This window comes from Frieseomelitta varia, unplaced genomic scaffold, assembly GCF_011392965.1.
Source record: "Frieseomelitta varia isolate USP_RPSP 00005682 unplaced genomic scaffold, Fvar_1.2 scaffold_220, whole genome shotgun sequence".
Taxonomy (NCBI): Eukaryota; Metazoa; Arthropoda; class Insecta; order Hymenoptera; family Apidae; genus Frieseomelitta; species Frieseomelitta varia.
The window spans coordinates 216,724-235,965 of record NW_025109947.1 but is presented as its reverse complement, the minus strand read 5'-3'; the positions used below and the strand labels follow the sequence as shown (position 1 = coordinate 235,965).

Here is a 19,242-nt window from a genome sequence, read left to right as displayed (position 1 = left end):
AGGATCGAGGAATTTACATGTGTCAAGTCAACACGGATCCGATGAAGAGTCAGGTACGAAAAACAAAACAAAAAAAAAAAAAAAAAGAAAAAGAGAAAGGAATAAGAAAGAAAGAAAAAAAAAAGTAGGAAGAAAGAAATAAAAGAAACGGCCGCGTAACCTACAGAGGGTATGAAAGAACGCGCAGGTCGTGGCTCCCATCGTGCTACTTAAGCGAGGCAAAAGAAGGTGAAAGGGAGAAGGGGTGGAATCCGGGAGTGTGAAGGTATTCTGCATGTGAATGGCACAATGGTAATTTCGGGGATGCACCGTTAGAGGATATTAGAGGTAGCAGGCGACTACTCTGTTCGTCGTCCCGTTTCCCGATCCACCCGATTCTCCCGTTGGACTTTTATGCAACCACGTGAAACAGCATCTTCGGAACGTCGCTCGAGTCACGTTCTTCCTGGCCACTCCTTTCTCTATCTGTGTGTACGTGCCTTCCGCGTTCGTCTGTCTGTCTACATATAACGGGCGAGTCGTCTAACAATAAGAACGGGGCAAGCTGATGCGCTATTCGTTGCAGTTGCAACGAATATTAATTTGGAGTGTTTGAACATTCGTTTGTCAATGCAACGCGCAAGATTAGATTAATGAAGAAAAGTTTGGTCTGTATGTATTTGTTTTGGTAGAAATTTGAATGAAAATACATCATAGAAAACACATAACGATTCATGAGTCGAAAATCAGGAAAAATTAATTAAAGAAACAATACTAAGGATACTTGTTTCATTTGTCAATTTAACTTGTCTGTTTTGTCAATTAAACTTTAACTGTATTTTGTTCTACTAAATTTCAACTTGTATTTTGCTAAAGTTAATTTTTACATCAAGTGCCATGAAAGGGAAAATTTTTATTTGAAAAAAAAAAAAAAAAGACAAACATGCAATTATTGCACTTGCTTAAAAATATGATCTTGAGTACATATTGGTACCTGACAAACGTTCGAGCTAAATTTTCTCGAAAACGAAGCCTCGAACGGACAAATTTCATTCCAACACTTTCGACTCGCGCTACAGAGAGCACTCTGTATATGCGTATATACGTGTGTGCGTGGATTCGAAGTAACCTCAAAAGCTGATACCACTCGAGAGGAACTACGGTATTACCTGCTCATGTGACCCATCTGTTATTTGCGAGACTCGTTCTCCCTATGCGCACGGTGCCGCGTGTTTCGAAGAATGGAGCGCGGGTTAGCGTGTGGTACGTGTATTATGGCCTGGCCAGCCTGATCTGAATGCTTTATATCGATTGACAGTGATATAACAAGTGGAGGATTTCGCGGTGGACAAGGTGGTGTCGATTGATCGAGAGTGTTAGATGAAAGAATGGCTTCTTGCTCGTTTTTTGATTCAAAGACTCGAATGTAAATCGTTTAACGAATTAATTTGATTAGGTTAGCTTCTCTATGAACTCTTACTCGAAAGTTTCAAAGACTAAGATACTAGAAGAAATAATATAAATAATTTATTTTATCATATCCGTGCAAAATAATGATATCGATATTTCAAAGTATTGCAACGAATTATATTTAGAGATGACTTATAATTGCATTATTCATATTTCTCAGGAAATCAGGATTTCATGTTTGTTGAGAAGTTACCTTTTTTCGTAACGAAATTTGATCATGTGATAGTAATTTAATACACACGCGCACTGTCAAAATATTTACGAATATTATGAATGTATTATATAGAATACATATGTCTGTTGTAATATAGTTGAAAAATATACAAACATAACTGTACAACGAAATATTAAATCGTGAAATGGAACAGATGTACGTAAACTTGTGACTGATCAAAGAAATTAGTCTGAAATCTTCTGTCCCTAAAACAGTAAAATTGAACGTACACAGAAATTGAACGTTGAGAAGACGGAGTCGTGCGGATTGTTCGGTCCTCGCTACTCTAAGATGCTGGGAGAATTTTCAATTCGCTGGAAAAGAGCCGCGGAACGGAAACGCATCCGTTCCGGGCTCGTCTCGCAACGATGCCATTTATCACTTAAATCGCGCTCGAAGAGAAACGATGATTTCCGTCCCGCTAGGCGTATTACTTTTACATTCGGGACCGAGCACGGTGCCCACCTCTCTCCCCCAGCCTCTATTATCGGTGGCCATCGTTTCAACTGCGTCTCGTTACCGCCTCCAATAAACCATCCGCCGGGCAAACAAACAAACAATCGTTCGAAACCGCGAGGAAAGAACCGACTGCGATCCCTGGGTGTACGATCCACCATCGTGAAAACTGGAACGAACTTTCCTGGAACGAGTTACCTCCCTCTCATCGCGACGCGCGGGATAAACTTCCCTTCGTGGGGAACTACGCTCAACCCTCGAGCAGTATCGTTTAAATACAAGGACAGCAATATGAATTTGTAGTAATTTTGTCAGAGTTTTGGATTTTGCATTTATTTTTATTTTGGTGTTTCTTAATCGAAGTTAGAAGTTATGATAATCTCGGTTTAAATTTGGGTTCCATTCTGGCTAAGAAAAACTTCGTTTTTTTCTTCCTTTTAATTAAAATTGGACAGTTTAGATTTAAATTATTTAATATTGGTATTTTCTTAATTAAAGTTGGGAGATTAGATTAGATTTGGATTTAGACTATTTAATCTTGGCAGCGTTGATTAAATTCCATTTTGTCACTGGTCTCTGTGGTCTGGCTAGTAAAATCTGTGATTCGAAACTGCAATAACTTGGTTTTAAATTATTTAACCCCTGCACTGGGAGGGTTAGTTTTGGTATTTTTTAAATTAAAGTTTAGAATATCGAGTCTTATTTTATATTCTCCGTGACAGAAGATCAGTAATAGAATGAAATTTAATTATAATTATATAATAACTGTTACAGTCTTCAACTGGAGTCGAAAGTTAAAAATATCTTACCCTTTTCGAGAACGAATATTCAAAGTGAAAATTTGTAGAAATTCATATATTATTATAGTATAATATATGAAACAAATATGTCTTTAGTTTCCTTCAGTTCAGTTCGTAAAAGTGTCGAGTCGCGTAAACATTCAGAGTCTAACGATTAATTTCAGCGAGTTAACAAGTCATTTGGTCGAGTGGATAAAAATCAGTCCAGCGAGGCCAAGTAACCGTCCAGTTTCCTAGAAGGCCACGGAAACGACTTGGGTATAATAGCGAAACGAGGGAACGGTAGTCTGTAGGATATTCGGGAAACGGTTACGCCTGAAAAGAGGAATGCCCTTTTTCGAATTTCAGTCGGGAAGCGAGTCGTGAAGCGTAATTGAAAGGAGACGGGGATTAAAGGAGCGACGGATCAAAGGGATGAGCGCGGCGGCAATCGAATTCCATCGTGACACAGATACTTTATTAGAGCGAAACAAAAGAATCTCGGACTCGAGGGAGCGTGAGCGGGCGCTCTCGCGCTCGTGCGCGCGCGTACTCGCCTTGTCTCCCTGCATCGCGAACGGAGGGTTAATTTATGTACGGAATGTAGCGGTCTTTCGAACTGGTGGCCATGTTGGTTTCGACGTGCCCGTCAAGATATTTCTCCCCCTCCCCCTTCGTCGTCGTCGCCGCATCACGCGAGCCCCTTTCTCGATCTTCCACCCCCCCCAGAGCCCCACTTTTCTTGCCTCCGCGCCGCGCCGCACTCTGAAACACACGTGAGAAACCCAGGCGCGCACACACGAACGCGAGGGACGATGTGTGGTTCCAACGGAGAGCCGGGTGGCCACAGCGCATGCTGCACTGCGCACAACCCCTACTAGCTACCCTCTACTCATCCCACCTACTACACAGTCAGAGCTACCCTTCGGTTTCTGCACCCCGCTGCAACCCCTTCGGCTGTTCGTGCAGCCCGCCATGCAACCCCCCTAGGAGGCGACTCTTATTATTTCCATTTTTCCAATTCGGTCTGGGGGGCGGGAAACGTGCAACACCCTCCCCTCTGTTCTCTCTACACCCCCCCAGCACGGTTCCCTACCACCCACGAGGGTTTCTCTGTCTCTGTCGGTTCTTGCTGTTCGCCTGCGTCGCTCCTCCGCTTCTCTACGTCTCTCTATCTCCGTCTCTGTCTCTCCCCTAGGTGGCTAGCCAAAGGAAAAATATCTATATTTATCTGTTTCTTCGCGGGATATATGCCTGCCCCCTCTCCAACCCTCGTCTCCACCTCGCCTCGCCTCTCCTCACTGTTCCGTCGATTTCTTTTTCTTTCTTTCGCCACTCCACCTCCACCTTGCGAGTTTCTCGGTCTCTCCCACCCCTTTCTCGGTCTCCTCGTTACCTTTCCGTCTCTCCACCCGTTCCTCCGTCCTCCGTCTCGCTCCCGCGCTTTCTTTCTTCCTTTCTGGTGGCCTTCTCCTTACCTCCGCCCAACCACCCTCCTTCGCTACGGCGCGTTGTGGCGGTAGAGAGACAGATACGCGCGTCGGTGCGAGCGAGCGAGTCGGATAGACAACGGAAAGGAGGAACGGCGGCCGACGGTCGGACAGAGAGGGTAGGTAAAAAGCGAAGCAAAAGACGGAGAGAGGCACCACGACGACGACGACGACGTCGACGACGACGCCGGCGGCCGCGGCGAAGCGTGCGCGCCTTTCCTTGGCCGGCGGCGCGACAAGGAGAATCGAAGGAATGGACAAGGATAGTCAGAGCGGTAGAAAGCGGAGCAACGGAGAAAAAGCGGCGGAGAGAGAAGGAACGGCGAGCTTCCGCTTCCTTATGCTCCGCCGCGGACTGCATCAACCAGTCGCACGGTCGCGCTCACATAAGAAACTGGGATTCGAGAGGCAACCCCCTTCTCGCGAGCCGCCGCGCGGTTTCCGTGAGCGGAAGAAGAAGAGAGATTCGGTACACGGCCGATGTACGTGTTCGCGTGACGCGATTGTCAACGGCGGCGTCGTCGTCGGCTGAAATAATATTTCGTCATCGCTCGGCGATATCTCGCGCGCTGTCAGCCGCTCGCCAGTTGACGAGACTCCACATTTCGTCGAGAGTCAACGTTTTAATCGACTGGACGACGCTCGACTCGCGACTAAACGGCCGCTTACCCCCACCATCGCCGCGATTGCCGGCCACGAGCACGTCCGATCGCGCACGGAAACGCACGAGCGGCCGTGCGGCCCGTCGGATCGGGTCCTGCCGCGTTCGTCCGGCCCGCGCTCCACAAATCGCGTGCCTCGAATCCCCACCCACCTGCTCCGCTGGACATGAAGGAGGGAGGCCATCGGGCCTCCTGGACGACGACGACGACGGCGACGACGACAACGACCACGACGACAACGACGACGAATCGACTAGCCAACGTACGAGAAGACAACATGCCCTACGTCGTGAGAGCGACCATCTCGATGGATGCCTGAGGATGTTCCTCGATGCGACTAGAAGAGGAGGATGCTCCTCTATCCGTTTCCTCTTCCTCTTCTATCTCTACTTCTTCTCCTTCTCGCCGCGCTGCCTCTTCTTCTACCTGGCGACGGACGAGCCCGACCAGGCGGAGGAGGATCTCCACTGGGAAGAAACCAGTTCGCGGTTGAAGCCGTGTTTGTAACGGGGGTGCTGGCTCCTCGATGACGCTGTTGCACGCCAATTCGGCGGCAGGCAGACACAGACGGGAGAAGATAGACAGAAGAGGAGAGAGGGGAGAGAGAAGGAGAGCGTAGGGGTGACAGAGGGGCAAGAAACGATCAACCAAAGTTCCTATTTTTCACGTGTTTTATGCGAGTATCGCTTAACAAAGTAGGACGTAAGAAGAGAAGAGAAGAGGAGAGACAAGAGAAGAGAGAGAGAGAGAGACAGAGGGAGGGATTAAAAGGCGTTTTTTTTTCTCTCTCTCTCCCTCTCTCGTTCGCCCGGTGTTTGGTCCACGTCCGGGCACGTTCAACCGTGTGATATATAAAAAGAAGCGCGAGGAGAGGCGCGGAACGGTGTGGCGACCGCGTGACACGCGCCAACACGCACGCCGGAAAACCTCGTGTCCGCGGCACTAGGGACACCCTCCCGCGCTAATTAGCCAGCCAATTAGAAAGACCGCGGCCATGCGTAATGAGCTGCGCGCGCAAAAGTTCCTAAACGCCACGATACAATGTTTTTTTCATGCTTACGTTACGCAGGCGACCACTGATAATATTCGTAAGACGTAATAATAATACGCTAAGCCGTAGTTGAGTAAAGAATATTAAAAGGAGAAAGAAATAAAGAAAGAGAAACACTTTATAGCAAGTAGAAAAGAAAAAAGAAAAAAAAAACGCGACGCAAGCAAGAAGAGCTAGCCAGAATAATATATCGGAGGGGGGGGTGAGGGGATCGAGGCTTCTTCTTCGAGTTTGAAGATTCGAGGAAGTCGCTGGTTGATCAACGACAATGCTGTGTTCGTGAAGAAATCTTCGGGAAGAGAGGAAAATTCGTGTCTCGCAGCGTCCAGATTCGCCAGGCAATAAGAAGAGAAAAAGAAAAGAAAAAAAAAAGAAAGAAAAGAAGAGAAAACACGTACGAATTTAGAAAAGCAAAAAAGAGAATATCTTGGGTGGCTGTGTCGAAAACAGACAGAGTGCGCAATTGAAAGAAATTCGCGAATATCGTATTCAGCGAACAGATTGTTCCCGTTTCGAAGCAGCCTGTTTCCTCCAAATATTCCACCCCACCTCCCGCCTGTCCCCTTGGTTTTCGTTTTCTTCTCTCAACTTAATTAAACGAGGAACGTCGTTTCTCGTTTTTTTTTTCTTCTTTTTTTTCTTTCTTTTCTCCTTCAAACGACGTTGCATCGAGAGCGCTACCCACGTGGCCGCTCCACTTGCAAGCAATCCTCGCGACCGCGACCTGCGGTGTGATGGTGTCCTGTTTTTAACCACTCTGGAGCGAAACGATTCTCGCGCGTCACAACTAAAAAAAAAAAAGTATATATATACTATATCTATATATATATATATATATATATATACTTAGGAAATTAAGCGAAGAAGAGCAAATCTATATATGTATATATATATGTATACATACATCCATATTATATATACACACTTGGAAAAGCGTATTTAATTATATATTCCTATACACACGCAAGGAGCACATGTACAGGTATTTTAATAAGCTCGTGTATAATTAGCCTCGATTTAGCTGTTCCGAAGAGAGACAGAACGGAGAGAGACTGACGAGGGAGGAGGTACGAAACAGTAGAAGAAAAAAAAGAGGAAAGAGAAACGCGCCGGCGGATTTCTCCCTCGTCTTCCGGTTTCCGGCCAGCGAGCAACGCGAAATTTTTTTGCAAAACAGAAAAAGGAAAAAAGAAACTTGGGAAGATTTTGGCTATTTTTTTGATGAAAAACGACGAGAGACAGGGACCCGCGGAGGAGCACCGTGAAATAATGTCGACGATGAGCGTCGTGTCGAATTCGTCGGTCGAGGTCGACTCGGACTCGTCGAACGACGTGTCGAGCAAAGACGACGCACCCGCCGAGCAGAAGTTCATTCTGCGTAACGAGCTGTACAACAGCCTGCTGGCGAGCGCCCTCGGCAAAACGGTGCTCAACAGGCACCTGAACTTCAAGGAGCAGGGGATTAATTTTAATCTGGCCAATCTGAAGGATAACCTGAACGCGCTTGGCGCCCTTAAGGAGCTGAAGGATCTCAAGGGTTTGACGGTCAGCAGCGTACCGGCTTTCCCGAGGAACCTCGCTCTGCACAGGGAGGACCACGACGAGGTCAGGCCACGTTCTCTTCTTCCATTTATTTTTCGTTCGTTTCTTTGCGAATCTCGAATCTCGATTCGATTCGATTCGGCTTTCTTGTTCTCTCGCTGTTCTTCGGCTCGTTTCTTCTTCATTTCATTGACGATTGTTTCTCCCCCCCCCCCCTTTTTTAATTTCAGAATTTTTGCGTTTCCTCGATCGCTGGATCGTTGGTTTACCTTGATTGAGAAGCGAAAGTTGTCTCGAAAGTGATTTATGAATTTTTGATTTACTCTTGATTTTTTTATACGGGATAAACTTTTTACTAATCGATGGATTTTTTTTTATTTGTACACGAGTAGATTTTTTTAAAATTCTGCGATCAATGTTCGTGATTGCTTCACCCTGTTCTGCTTTTTCGTGCTTCGTTCCTCGTCGATGACTTTTGCTTCGCAGTTGATAATTTGAATTTTGCAATTGAAAACGATTGGTACGTAGTGTACCAATTTTTGAAATATTCCATGAACATTTCGCTCCATTTACTTTGGTTTTCTGTCGTCTTTCTCATTGTCGCCGGATAATTGAAAAGTAATATTTCCATCGGAAGTGTGGTAGCGGCGTTGGAAAGTTGGCCAGCAGCGGGAATGCAGATTTCATTGAATTATAGCGTGGCGAAAACAGGGCGCGTATAATTCCGTTATTGTCTCCGGATCTGCTGGCCAAATTTCCAGTCACCCGCGATAGTCAGTTTTCGGAGTTCTGCGACTAAATACGCGACGAAACAACGACAGAATCGAAAGCTAAACTAACGGCAAGCCTTATCTTTTGAAATTTCGAAATGTAACTTCCCTACGTGTAATTCCTATATAATGAGTGAATAATTTTAATTTCGTTTTTCGTGATTTGAACTCAATAATTGTCACAAATTTCAATAATATTGTATATTTAGAATGGAATATTTGCTGTTTCTCTTGAAATTTTGTTTCCAAGTATCGAATAAAGACGAGACTCAATTATTCTCGCTTCGTACAAACAACAACAGATGTAAAATAAAAGATGTAATAAAAATGTAACAAAAGTACGTAGGGGAAACAGATGAGTGAATATTTAACTCTTTATATCACACTTACAATTAGACTGCTGTAAAAGATCATAATTTTGGAAAGTGAATTGCAATTTCGTCAGATTTGAACTTCATTGGATGTCCAAACAAATTGATAGAATTTTGAAAAGAAGAAGAATCATACGTAAAAAGTCTTAACTTTTGGGGTTGATTTAAGAACAACGACTGACATTGGAAGAGAAAAAATTTTCTGCCTGTAAAATATTCAACAAAAAGAAAATTCGTACATTGGTCGGTCCTGACGATTTGAAACAATGAAAATGTCCAAGAATCTTATAATTCTCGAGGATTATTTCCAACTTTTCAACGGGGTTGAAAACTCGAAGTGGCATAAATATATATTCCAACGTTTCCCCGTTGATCGTGGATCATAATTATCGGGGAAGAGCATCGGCGACAACACCCTCTTTCGGTCGGCAAGCGCACGATACCGCTCGGCGGAAAAAAAGTAGGAAAAGTTTCGCAGTAAACAGTCGCCTTTCTCTCGGAGCCATTCCGAAGTTGCAGCATCAAGATCAATAATCCCCGAAAGATTCCACGGTCTTCACTGACCTACCCCTTTTCCTCGCGATTCAAGCAACCCCTCGAAAGTGGAAGAAAACAAATTCACAAATTCTTTCCGAGACAGGGCCGAACTCGGGCAAACAAATCAATCGCCACCAAGAAAATACGAATTTTCGTAAAGAAACTTCGTCTTCGAAGGAGGAAAGAAAAAAAAAAAAAAGAAAGAAAAAGAAAGAAGAAGAAGTAATCTCGAAGAAATTATCCAGCGTGCTCCACTTTTTCTTTCTTTTCTTTTTTTCTGTTTCTTTTTCTTTTTGAAAAACACGTGGATTAAGAGTAGTTTGCAAAGAATCGGGGGACACTCTTGAATCTTGAGCATAAGTCTTGCGGTGGAAAAGTTAGCGGATACTTAGAGCGAGACGCCCTGTCCCTGTGTAATGGCCGGGGGAAAACAAAAGGGGTTGTAGATGCGCAACTCGGCGAGATTTCGTAGTTCGCCGAGGAAGAAAATCCTGTTTGCTTGACAATTACTTTTTTTGTTCGAGTCTTCGACTTTCCAACTACTTTGTCACTTTCTGCTCAACTCGGTTTCTTTTTCTCTTATCTCTTCTTGGTGATCGCTCTCGGTGCTCTCTGAAGGATTCGTTTCTTTAATAGCTGATTTGTTGGTTGATTTCGTTGTGGCAGTAATATGACAAATAATTGTAATACATGGCGAAAATTGGTGGTAGTCCCAATGTTAAGGAATGACGTTCCGATGATATAATTAATATAATCAATATAACGAGTATGAAATGTTAGGAATGACAATATCAATTTCATGATATAATTATGCGAAAGTTTCTGTTTCATTCAGAAACTTTCAATCGTCAGTTTTATCGAAGCCTATATATCGAGTGAGAACTCGAAGTTCGTTATTTTTCTGGATTTTCTTCTTGAGGAATACTTGCACATACATACACATTTAACGTATGTTTTCACTTTATACTCTCTTTGACAGAGGTTAGCAACAAAATACATTTAATAAATAAAATTCTGGAGCTAAGAGTTTAGCTCTAAGTTACAACAATTCCCGATGATTTAACTTAACAACTAATTTACTAGAAATTAATTTATAATTCAGTAGAAATTAATACCAATTTTCCTCCTCACGACGTAATACTAAATATCAACATTTTCATTTCGATCTTTTTTAAATTCTTCAAACTTCCCCCGTCTAATAATCTTGTCTAACAATCGCTAAGTGATGTCTTTGTGCCACATTTCACCTTCGAGTTCTTTTCATTTTCTCCCTGTTTTCTTCTATATATTAAATATTTTCTTCTACGTTTATTTTCATAAATATACAAATATCCTCCTGCTCCGCGAGTCAATTAACGCGTAAATTTTTTGAAATTGCGACACGCGGCGTGCTCCACTTTTTTTTGAAAAGCGTGCAGTTTGCGAGGGACGTCTCCAATTACATTCGGGCGCGGGTGCGAACAAGCTAGATAGCTACAGTTGAAATCGGCGATGAAACAGCAGCGTGTATCCTCCTAGCTGGTGAAAATTTTTCCGCGGTTTAATTCATTAACCTGCACGGGGGTACGACCGCGACTCGACTTCCTGTTGCTTCCTTTTGCTTCTGGCCGAGTTATCGCCGTGAGGGCAACTTTTCTTGGCACGTTCGCGGTTTTGGCTCGGCTTCGTTGATTCCACGACAACTCTTGACCCAAATCCATGACGCACTTTTCCTCCAGTTTGTTTTTTTTTTTTTTTNTCCGTATCGACCTCGCCTCTCTCTCTCTCTCTCTCTCTCTCTCTCTCTCTCTCTCTCTCTCTCTCTCTCTCTCTCTCTTTTTTTTTTTTTTTTTTTTTTTTTACAGCGTCGAACGACGCCGAAACGTCTCACCATCTCAATTGCGTTTCTCGTTGCATTCTTTCGACCCTTTCCCACTCGTTTTTATGGTCGATAAAAATTACATCGCCGCGCAGAAGCATTTAAAATAATGCCAGGCGCGGTGAATTATTCTCGAGCTTGAATTATTCTGGATTCTTTTTTTTTTTTTTTTCACTCCCCTACCGAAATGTTGGTGAGGAATCTTAGGTGCGCGGGAATAAATCGGGATTTACGAGCGAGGCTCTTCGGTTAAATGGAGATCTTAATTTTTTACAATTCCTCGTGACTGAAGGGATCGAATTCGTGTGGGGATTTAATTGAATCTGGTTCTACATTCAAAGTGAAAAGTATGTTTCAAAATATAGTATATAAAGTATAAATCGAAGATCCATGAATGAATTGAATGCGTGCAATACAAATATTTTTTAGGTAAAGTAATTTTCAATCAGTGTTTTCTGTTTTACAAATTATATTTGTTAAAATACGACAATTTTAGCGTACTTATTTAGTTATTGCACTGTATTTGTCCAATTGTACCATGAATCATATTTTTATGAATTTTTGCGAGTACCTCACCTTGATTATTTATTCTATAATTTAAATATCTTACTGAATAACCTCACTGAACTGTAATTTAATAATCTTACTGAATTGACCTTCGAAAAATTACTTCTCTTACTTATCAGGAACTAAAATTTCTATTTACATATCCACGTGTATTTTGTTATGAATTCGTTATGCGATAGTACATCTTGCGCTTTCGTTCGTACCAACAACAAGTTGTAAAGACGTAAAATAAATGAGATTTTTTTTTTTTCATAATTCCTTCGAAGGATGAAAAGGATTTCTTTCCTCTGTTCGCTCTTCGGGTTTTTCGAGTTATCGTCGCCGCGAGAAAATGTGAGCCAAGACCAAGGAGAGCTTTCGCGAGATCCGTGCCCTTTTGAGTAGAATCGAACGACCGGGTTTTTGTCGGAGACGAAAGGAGTGGGGAAAAATAGTGGCGCACGGAGAGCGGAGTCGGTTGGTGAACGTGTAATTAAGTGCGAGGCAATAATGAAACGCATCATCCCCCGTGGCCGGAGAAATAACAGCCCCGTTGGTGCCCCGTTGGGATGGTCCTTTGAGGAACCAGCTCCATTCGTCCTCCGATTTCTTTCTAACGAGCTTTCTCACGATGCGTGTTCAGACGATCAATTAACAAATCCTCCTGGCCCGTTAATTACCGGTTCAATCGTTTGACAGAGTATCAAAAAGAAAATGCGAAATCTCACTCGTTAGAAATTCAGGGATGATTCATTGAGAAGTCAATTCATTAAGAATCAAACTACGATATTACAATTAAATTTCCAATCGAGCCAATTGTTGGAAATTTGTATTCTAATTTTAATTTAAACCCAGATGGAGTATGTGACGATCGTTAGAGAATGATCTAAACTCGAAGAAGTAGCATTTGGTGATATATAATTGATTGATTCTCAATGGAACATAATTTGACGCAACATTTGCGGATTGATTAATAATAAATTCAACGTTTTTTCGAGACTTTTAAAATTCGAATCGCTCACGAGTGGAATTTTTCAGATACTTGGAGAACTCTCGAAAAGTTGCCGGGAGTTTTCGTAATCTTGAGATAAAAAGAGATAGATTAGAGATCTGAAAAAGTCGTGAAAGTCTCGGGGCTCTTGATATTTCCGAAATTCTTGAAAATCTTGAATCTTTGGGAAGTTTTCGATAATTTTGTCGATCTCGGGAATCTTGGAAATCTCGAAAGTCTCAAGAGTCTAGAAACTCTTGAGGATCTTGCTTGATCCTTGAGAGTTTGGCATGCGGTCAACGTCTTAAATGCTCTAATTCAAACAGCATCGTCGACGTAGAATATTACGATAACATAATATAATATTATAATAAATAAAATAATATAACAAATATTTTATTTCGTTGTATTCGAACGACTGGAATTCGTGATAATTTAAATAATGAAATTCCTTCGACAAAATTAATTGAATAATTCGGACATGGATGTATGAAAATTCTGTAATTATTAAAATCATGTTGTTCATTCTTTAAAACTCGTGCTCATCGCGAACGATGCAAAAGCATCGTGAATTTGTGTGTTTCGTTTGTTTCTATTTTCATCGAAGGAAGGCTGAACGTTGTCAGTTGCCGCAGTTCGACGACGTATCGATTCGCCATCATCTGACATTTCTCCGTTTGCCTCTCGGCCATGAATTTCTCATCGGCGAACAGCCCGATGGTTACGATCGTTGCGCAATTATGCACAGTCGAATTCTCGCGGACGATTTATTCTCGAGAGCATCCACTTCTTGAACTTCAGGCCCGCCGGAATGAATGGATTTCATAACTCTTTCCGCTGTCAATTATCCTCTTAGCCTCTCCATCTCCACCGGATTTATTCTTATTCTCACTTGTGATCTGATACACACTTCACGCGGAAATAAACTTTCGGGAGCCCGTTCGATATTCCTGGGGCGAAAAGCCATCTCTCGAAATTTGAATTTTGAACTCTGTTAGAGAAGATTCGCGGTTAATTCTTGATAATTCTTGAAACTGAAATAGACTGTGTCTCTTGTAATCCACTGTCTATTTATGATCATTTAAAATTTTACCGTATAGATGTCAATATTGATCCAAAAATTGTGGATTCTATTTCATAATCTATTCATGATCACCCAATTTATTGAACTACGTATGTATATGTATTGTGAAGTAGACTAGAATTTTTGTATCACAATTTTACGGATACAATTAAATTAATTTACGAATGATCGTAAATGTATTGTAGAATAGAGTGAAATTAGAGAAAGTACTACAAAATGTAATTCTTTACATATATTTTATATATGCATACAGTTGCTCACGAAAATATTTGGACACTTTTAGAAATCTTTTGTTATACGTATTAAATGAAACGTTTCGATATTTCATTAACACTGCGTATACGATTGTCATAATTATATTAATGAAATTATATTTGAAAATTATATTTGAAATCAATTTTGGAAATGTATACAGAAATTATATACTTGGTAAAAAGATTAATATACAGCATGGTTAGTTATCCTAAACGCATAATATTTTCATGATTTTATACTTGTAATTTGTGCATGTATTTTTAAACTTGGTATTTAAATTTCACCACACAGTGTTAATAAAATTTCAAAATACTTTACCTATAACACAAGATGGGTATAGTTTTTCTTTGACAAATGTTCGAACACTTTCGTAAATCATAATATACTTTTTCACAATTACTATTCTCTTCGATCTCTAAACGCAATTTTAAAAAATGTAACCATTAATGCTTCTAAATATTAAAATATCTTCGTACTTTCAGCTCACCTGACGAGTTCAACTCGTCATTCAATATTCATAGTAAAATATGTCGCTCTCAATACGAAGATTGTAAATATTTCAAGAATAAACGTATAAAGAAAATTACGAATTTGCAAAACGTAAAGTACGAATAGCACAAATATCCACGAACAGCACTGAGCTTTCACAACTCGCAGCGTTCAGTATTTAGATAAAATCGTAATCCTTGATCGATACGACGATAAAATCGTATATCGTAAGTGCAGTTTTGACAAGTAGAACCAAGGATTTCGATTTAACCCGTTCAGGTGTCCCAGGCGCCACGCTCGTTGATTCATCGATCAATTTATTAATGAGGTCAGCTCTTCTCGTTGCGTTCGATCATGAATATCCGATGAAGCGATCCGGACAGAGACGAGAGCGAGTCTCATAATTACTGTGATTAATGCTCGCGAGCAGAATTAATTGCCGGGTTTATTCTCGAAAGTCGTTCGTTCGCGGAAAAATCGGCCAACCGGTCTCCAGATCTTCCATTTCATTCTATTGCCATTCATTCTTCCTCTTATCTTTCGAAAATATCTTGATACCTTTATCACGTATCAGCTTAACGTGATTTTCGTCGATTATCTATAATTCAATTCGAGCTCAACGCATCGAGGTGTTCGAAAGTTCATTTATTTTGAATATTAATTCTGGAGTGCTCGTTCGATCCTCACTCCTATTATTTTTTCTTCGGTGTACGTAGATCGAACGATTCTTTTTCTTAGTCTCAGCTGTGAAAATCGAAGAACAAATTCAAGTTGATCAAAACAATTGACCAATATTTTTTGTATAAAATAAATTCTTTTATTAAGTTAATTTAAAATATACAAAAACGTATTTCAATGTATGATGAATCAGTCAATTAATATTTTGAATTAACTTGGCAGAAGAATTTATTTTGATATTAAATTAATTAATTTTATACATATACAACTATACTTAAGTTTTGTGCGTCAATCAGAGACTCTAGATGAATGGAATAATAATATTATTCAAATCGGTAATGTGAACAAATAATTTCACGATGCCTATCTGTTAATCTTGTTTCTATCAATTTTCCCCTAATTCTTTTTTAAAAATCCCATTTGCAAAAATCGGCTATTCGCTCGCAGAAAAATCCCCTTCGAATCACCCCCCCCCCCCTTTTTTTTATTTTATCAAACCTTCACCCTAAGTTTCCTTCAATTTTCTCCCGCTGACCGATTTCCTCGTGCCGCTAATGTTTCTCCTGTTAATTTTTCTCTTCCTCCTGAAAAAATCGACCAACCGATCTTCGAGTCGCGTTTTTTTTTTCCTTTCTTTCTTTCACTTCTCACTGATCTTCCTTCCCCTTTCACCTTCCCTCCCCAAGTCCTTCTGTATTTTCTAAAAAAGATCCAACCGGTCACGCAACAAGTAGAACGAAATCTCATCCCGGTGGTTCGAAGGAATACGAGCAGAGTAGCCGGAACGTTTAATCCGCCGGATCGATCGATCTCCAATTAACCCGGTTGCTTTTCTACCTCGCAGAAAGCCTCTTTCGCGTGGTCCGAGGGCGGCGAGGAGGGCGGCGGTGGCGGAGGAGGCGGCGGTGGAGGCGGCGGAGGCGGTGGTGGAGGTACGGCTGGCACCGGTACCGGAAGCACGGGCCCAACCGCCACCGGAGGCGGTGGATTGGCCCATTGGGTCAGCGTGATGGCGGAACACATCCACAATCCACACTCAGCCACTGGGGTGGGCGGTGTCCATCATCAGCAACAGTCACCCCCGCAGCCACCCTATCCGTGGAACAACGGCCTCTCCGGTGATGTGAGTACACACACACATATATATATATATATATATACACACACACACACACACACACAGATGCATATACTTTTTTTAATTCGACGGGATTTTTCTCGCGGAAAAGTTTCCTTGTCTCACGCGCGCACGCGCAGGGAACAGGGGGATGTTTCGAGGACGAAGAAGAGAGGAAATTTCAAATATTAGATGTTTCTCTAAGCGATATTGGCTTCCGTTTAAAAATTTCGAGTTTCTTTGAACATAATTTCTTTGTTCGTAATATCATTTTTTTTTTTTCTTATCGTTATATTGAAATTTTTGTTATTTATGTATGTATATTTTTAATATCGGCGCTGTGAGGAGGAATCGCTTTATATTTTCACACTTTTTTTCGTGTGTCTTTGCTAGAAATTAATCGAGAACACTATATCGTGAAATTATTGGAAATAATAATTGATAATAATTACGTCAACGATAGAAAAGCATTTAGGATGGGTGTATAAAGGTTGAAGAAGAAGGATCAACCGATGTGATTTTAAAATTTACAATTACTTATACTATCTCTTTACGACAAATAATTTCGTGAAACTTTAAATAATTTTTATTTGCAGTTATTCGAAATGTTGGATATTAATTATATACCTAGAAATAATAGAGATAAAATATCGGATGCTGATCGCGAAACTAAATCCTTCATCATCGAGTACTATCGTGCAAATTAAATTAAATTGAATACTATTAAATTAAATTAAATTAAATTGAATACTATTAAATTAAATTAAATTAAATTGAATACTATTAAATTAAATTAAATTAAATTGAATGCTAATCACACAAATACTAGGATAATAACATTAGAAATTTCGTATAGTCTGAAATCAATCAATTTCTCTCAAGAAACTCAAGAAGGTAATATTGCCCCAATGTATTAATTTTTAAACCACAATTCTTCAAAGAATCCGAGAGGAGTCGTAATCTTCGTCTCGATCGTTAATCGAAGAAACACTATAAACCCCCAGCTCGTTCCACAATCAGGCTCGAATCTCCGCCATAATTTTACGCAATCTACGCTTCGAATCTCGCAAATTTCCCGCCGATGTCGTCTCCCCTATCTCGTCGTCGTTGAATTAACAAGTTCGGAGTGTTAGCGACGTCTCACGAGCAAACTTTCCCGCTCCTGATTTGACCGTGGCTGAAACAGCATGCAACTCGCCCGTATTTTTTTCACAATCAAATAATTCGAGGACTAATATTATACGCGACGTGTTACAAAGCAGGGGCCGGTGGTTAATTGGCGATCTCAGCTGGATCTCCGCCGCGAAACATTTTACGACCAGCTTTTCGCTTCTTCCGCTGGTTACTGTTACAACTGCGGCAAGCGTTGTAAAATCGCTTCGTCGGAGACGAGGGCGCCAGCTTGTATCTGGACGGATTCGAGACCCTCTCTGCTTTATCTGCTTTCGTTTTGTCCGTATTTCTTCCACGAACAGGTGTAAACTGGCGTTCGCAGGTTGCCGCGTTTTGAATATGATGAGATCGGATTGAACGAAGCGTTTCAGAGGATGGAGAAATCGAGTCGAGTTTCGCAACGACTCGTTGATGAATTTCATTTTGCTCGTCGGCTGTTGAAAAGCCGTGTGCGAAGTTTGATTTGTTTCTTTAATTTGAACGTAATCGGGTCAGTCCTTTGTTAGTTGAGCTGGTACTAGGATATTTTGTACGGATAATTTGGAATGCTTAAAACGTTATAAAAATATATACTAATAAATACTAATAATAATAATAATGATAAATAGTGTGATATAAAGAAATGTCATTTACTTGTTAGAGATTCGAATTTACTTGAGATTGCAATATATTGAATAAATTCATATTCATTTGATATTAAACTTTTAGACTTTTGGTAATTTTAAGCATTCAAAGAGTTAATGTAATGGGTAATTGACGGTCTATAAAATTTTCACTGGTTTCCCTCTTCGTTCTCTATTGCTTTTTTCAAATATAATTCTGTCTTTACAAAACGTCGTTTGTTTTCTTATCATTAATTTTTCAAACTTTTTTTCGTCCGTCACTGTTTGCGAGAGTAACTATAATCATCGTACTGATAACAAGAAGGTTAATTTTTTAATTTCCACAATTTAATTCTTAAATAATATCATAAAATTAGGACTAGAAATGAAAAGAAATTAGTTAGATTATTTAAAAAATTGGATTACTAAAATGGTTGGATTAGATTACTAAAATTAGATTGCTACAGTCAGATCGCCAAAAATCCGAAAGAATTTATAACTTACATTACCACAATCTCGACAAATCGAATTAAAATCTTAAAAATTCAGTCCGAACAAAACCTATGTTTTTTTCCCCCTATTATATTCCAATATCCAATCATATCGTTCTAAAGATTCCTCAAAACCCGTATCATCAAAAAAAAAAAAAAAAAAGAAAAAGAGAGAAAGGAATATTTTTTACACTCGAACAGTAGTTGGTACTGTGAATTAATCTTTTAAGCGTTTACGTGTCGAGTATACTATAAGAGAATGGAATTTTTTTTTTTTTTTTGTTTACAGTTTTTGCTATTTATTGTAAAATTCAGGTAAAAGAATTATATATATACTTGTAATGTTAGTATATTTCGAGGGGACAGAGAAAATATACACTTTGTTGTTCAGAGAAATCGACACAATGCAAAAACAAGTTAAAATTTGTCTCTTCAGTCATTATAATTTCGCAAATATTTGATTTTAAAAGACATTCAAGTTCTTCTCTCCACATTTTTGAATTTTCGGTGGTTTCTTTTCGTGGGATGATTTTCAAAAAATGAAACGTCAAGTTCTGTAAATACCGTAAATGCCAATGAGATTAAAAAATTTTCAAAGGAGCACCAAAAAAACCATTTGTCATTTTGTTACAATTTA

At 40.4% G+C, this 19,242-nt stretch overlaps 1 protein-coding gene across 1 annotated transcript; it reads left to right on the top strand.

Moving 5' to 3' along the window:
- Positions 1–7,006: 7,006 nt before the first annotated feature.
- LOC122527460 (putative mediator of RNA polymerase II transcription subunit 17) lies at positions 7,007–16,759 on the top strand. Its single transcript, XM_043651674.1, has 3 exons — positions 7,007–7,706; positions 16,067–16,345; positions 16,733–16,759. Exons 1-3 carry the CDS (start codon positions 7,323–7,325, stop codon positions 16,757–16,759), a joined length of 690 nt encoding a protein of 229 aa, XP_043507609.1. The 5' UTR covers positions 7,007–7,322.
- The last annotated feature ends 2,483 nt before the right edge of the window (positions 16,760–19,242 follow it).

Bases quoted from the DNA above. Each gene is read 5' to 3' on its own strand.
- LOC122527460 (XM_043651674.1), top strand. From the start codon at position 7,323: ATGAAAAACGACGAGAGACAGGGACCCGCGGAGGAGCACCGTGAAATA. The intron at 7,707-16,066 runs GTCAGGCCACGT...TCTACCTCGCAG, and splicing joins ACAGGGAGGACCACGACGAG to AAAGCCTCTTTCGCGTGGTC. The intron at 16,346-16,732 runs GTGAGTACACAC...TGTCTTTGCTAG, and splicing joins ACAACGGCCTCTCCGGTGAT to AAATTAATCGAGAACACTAT.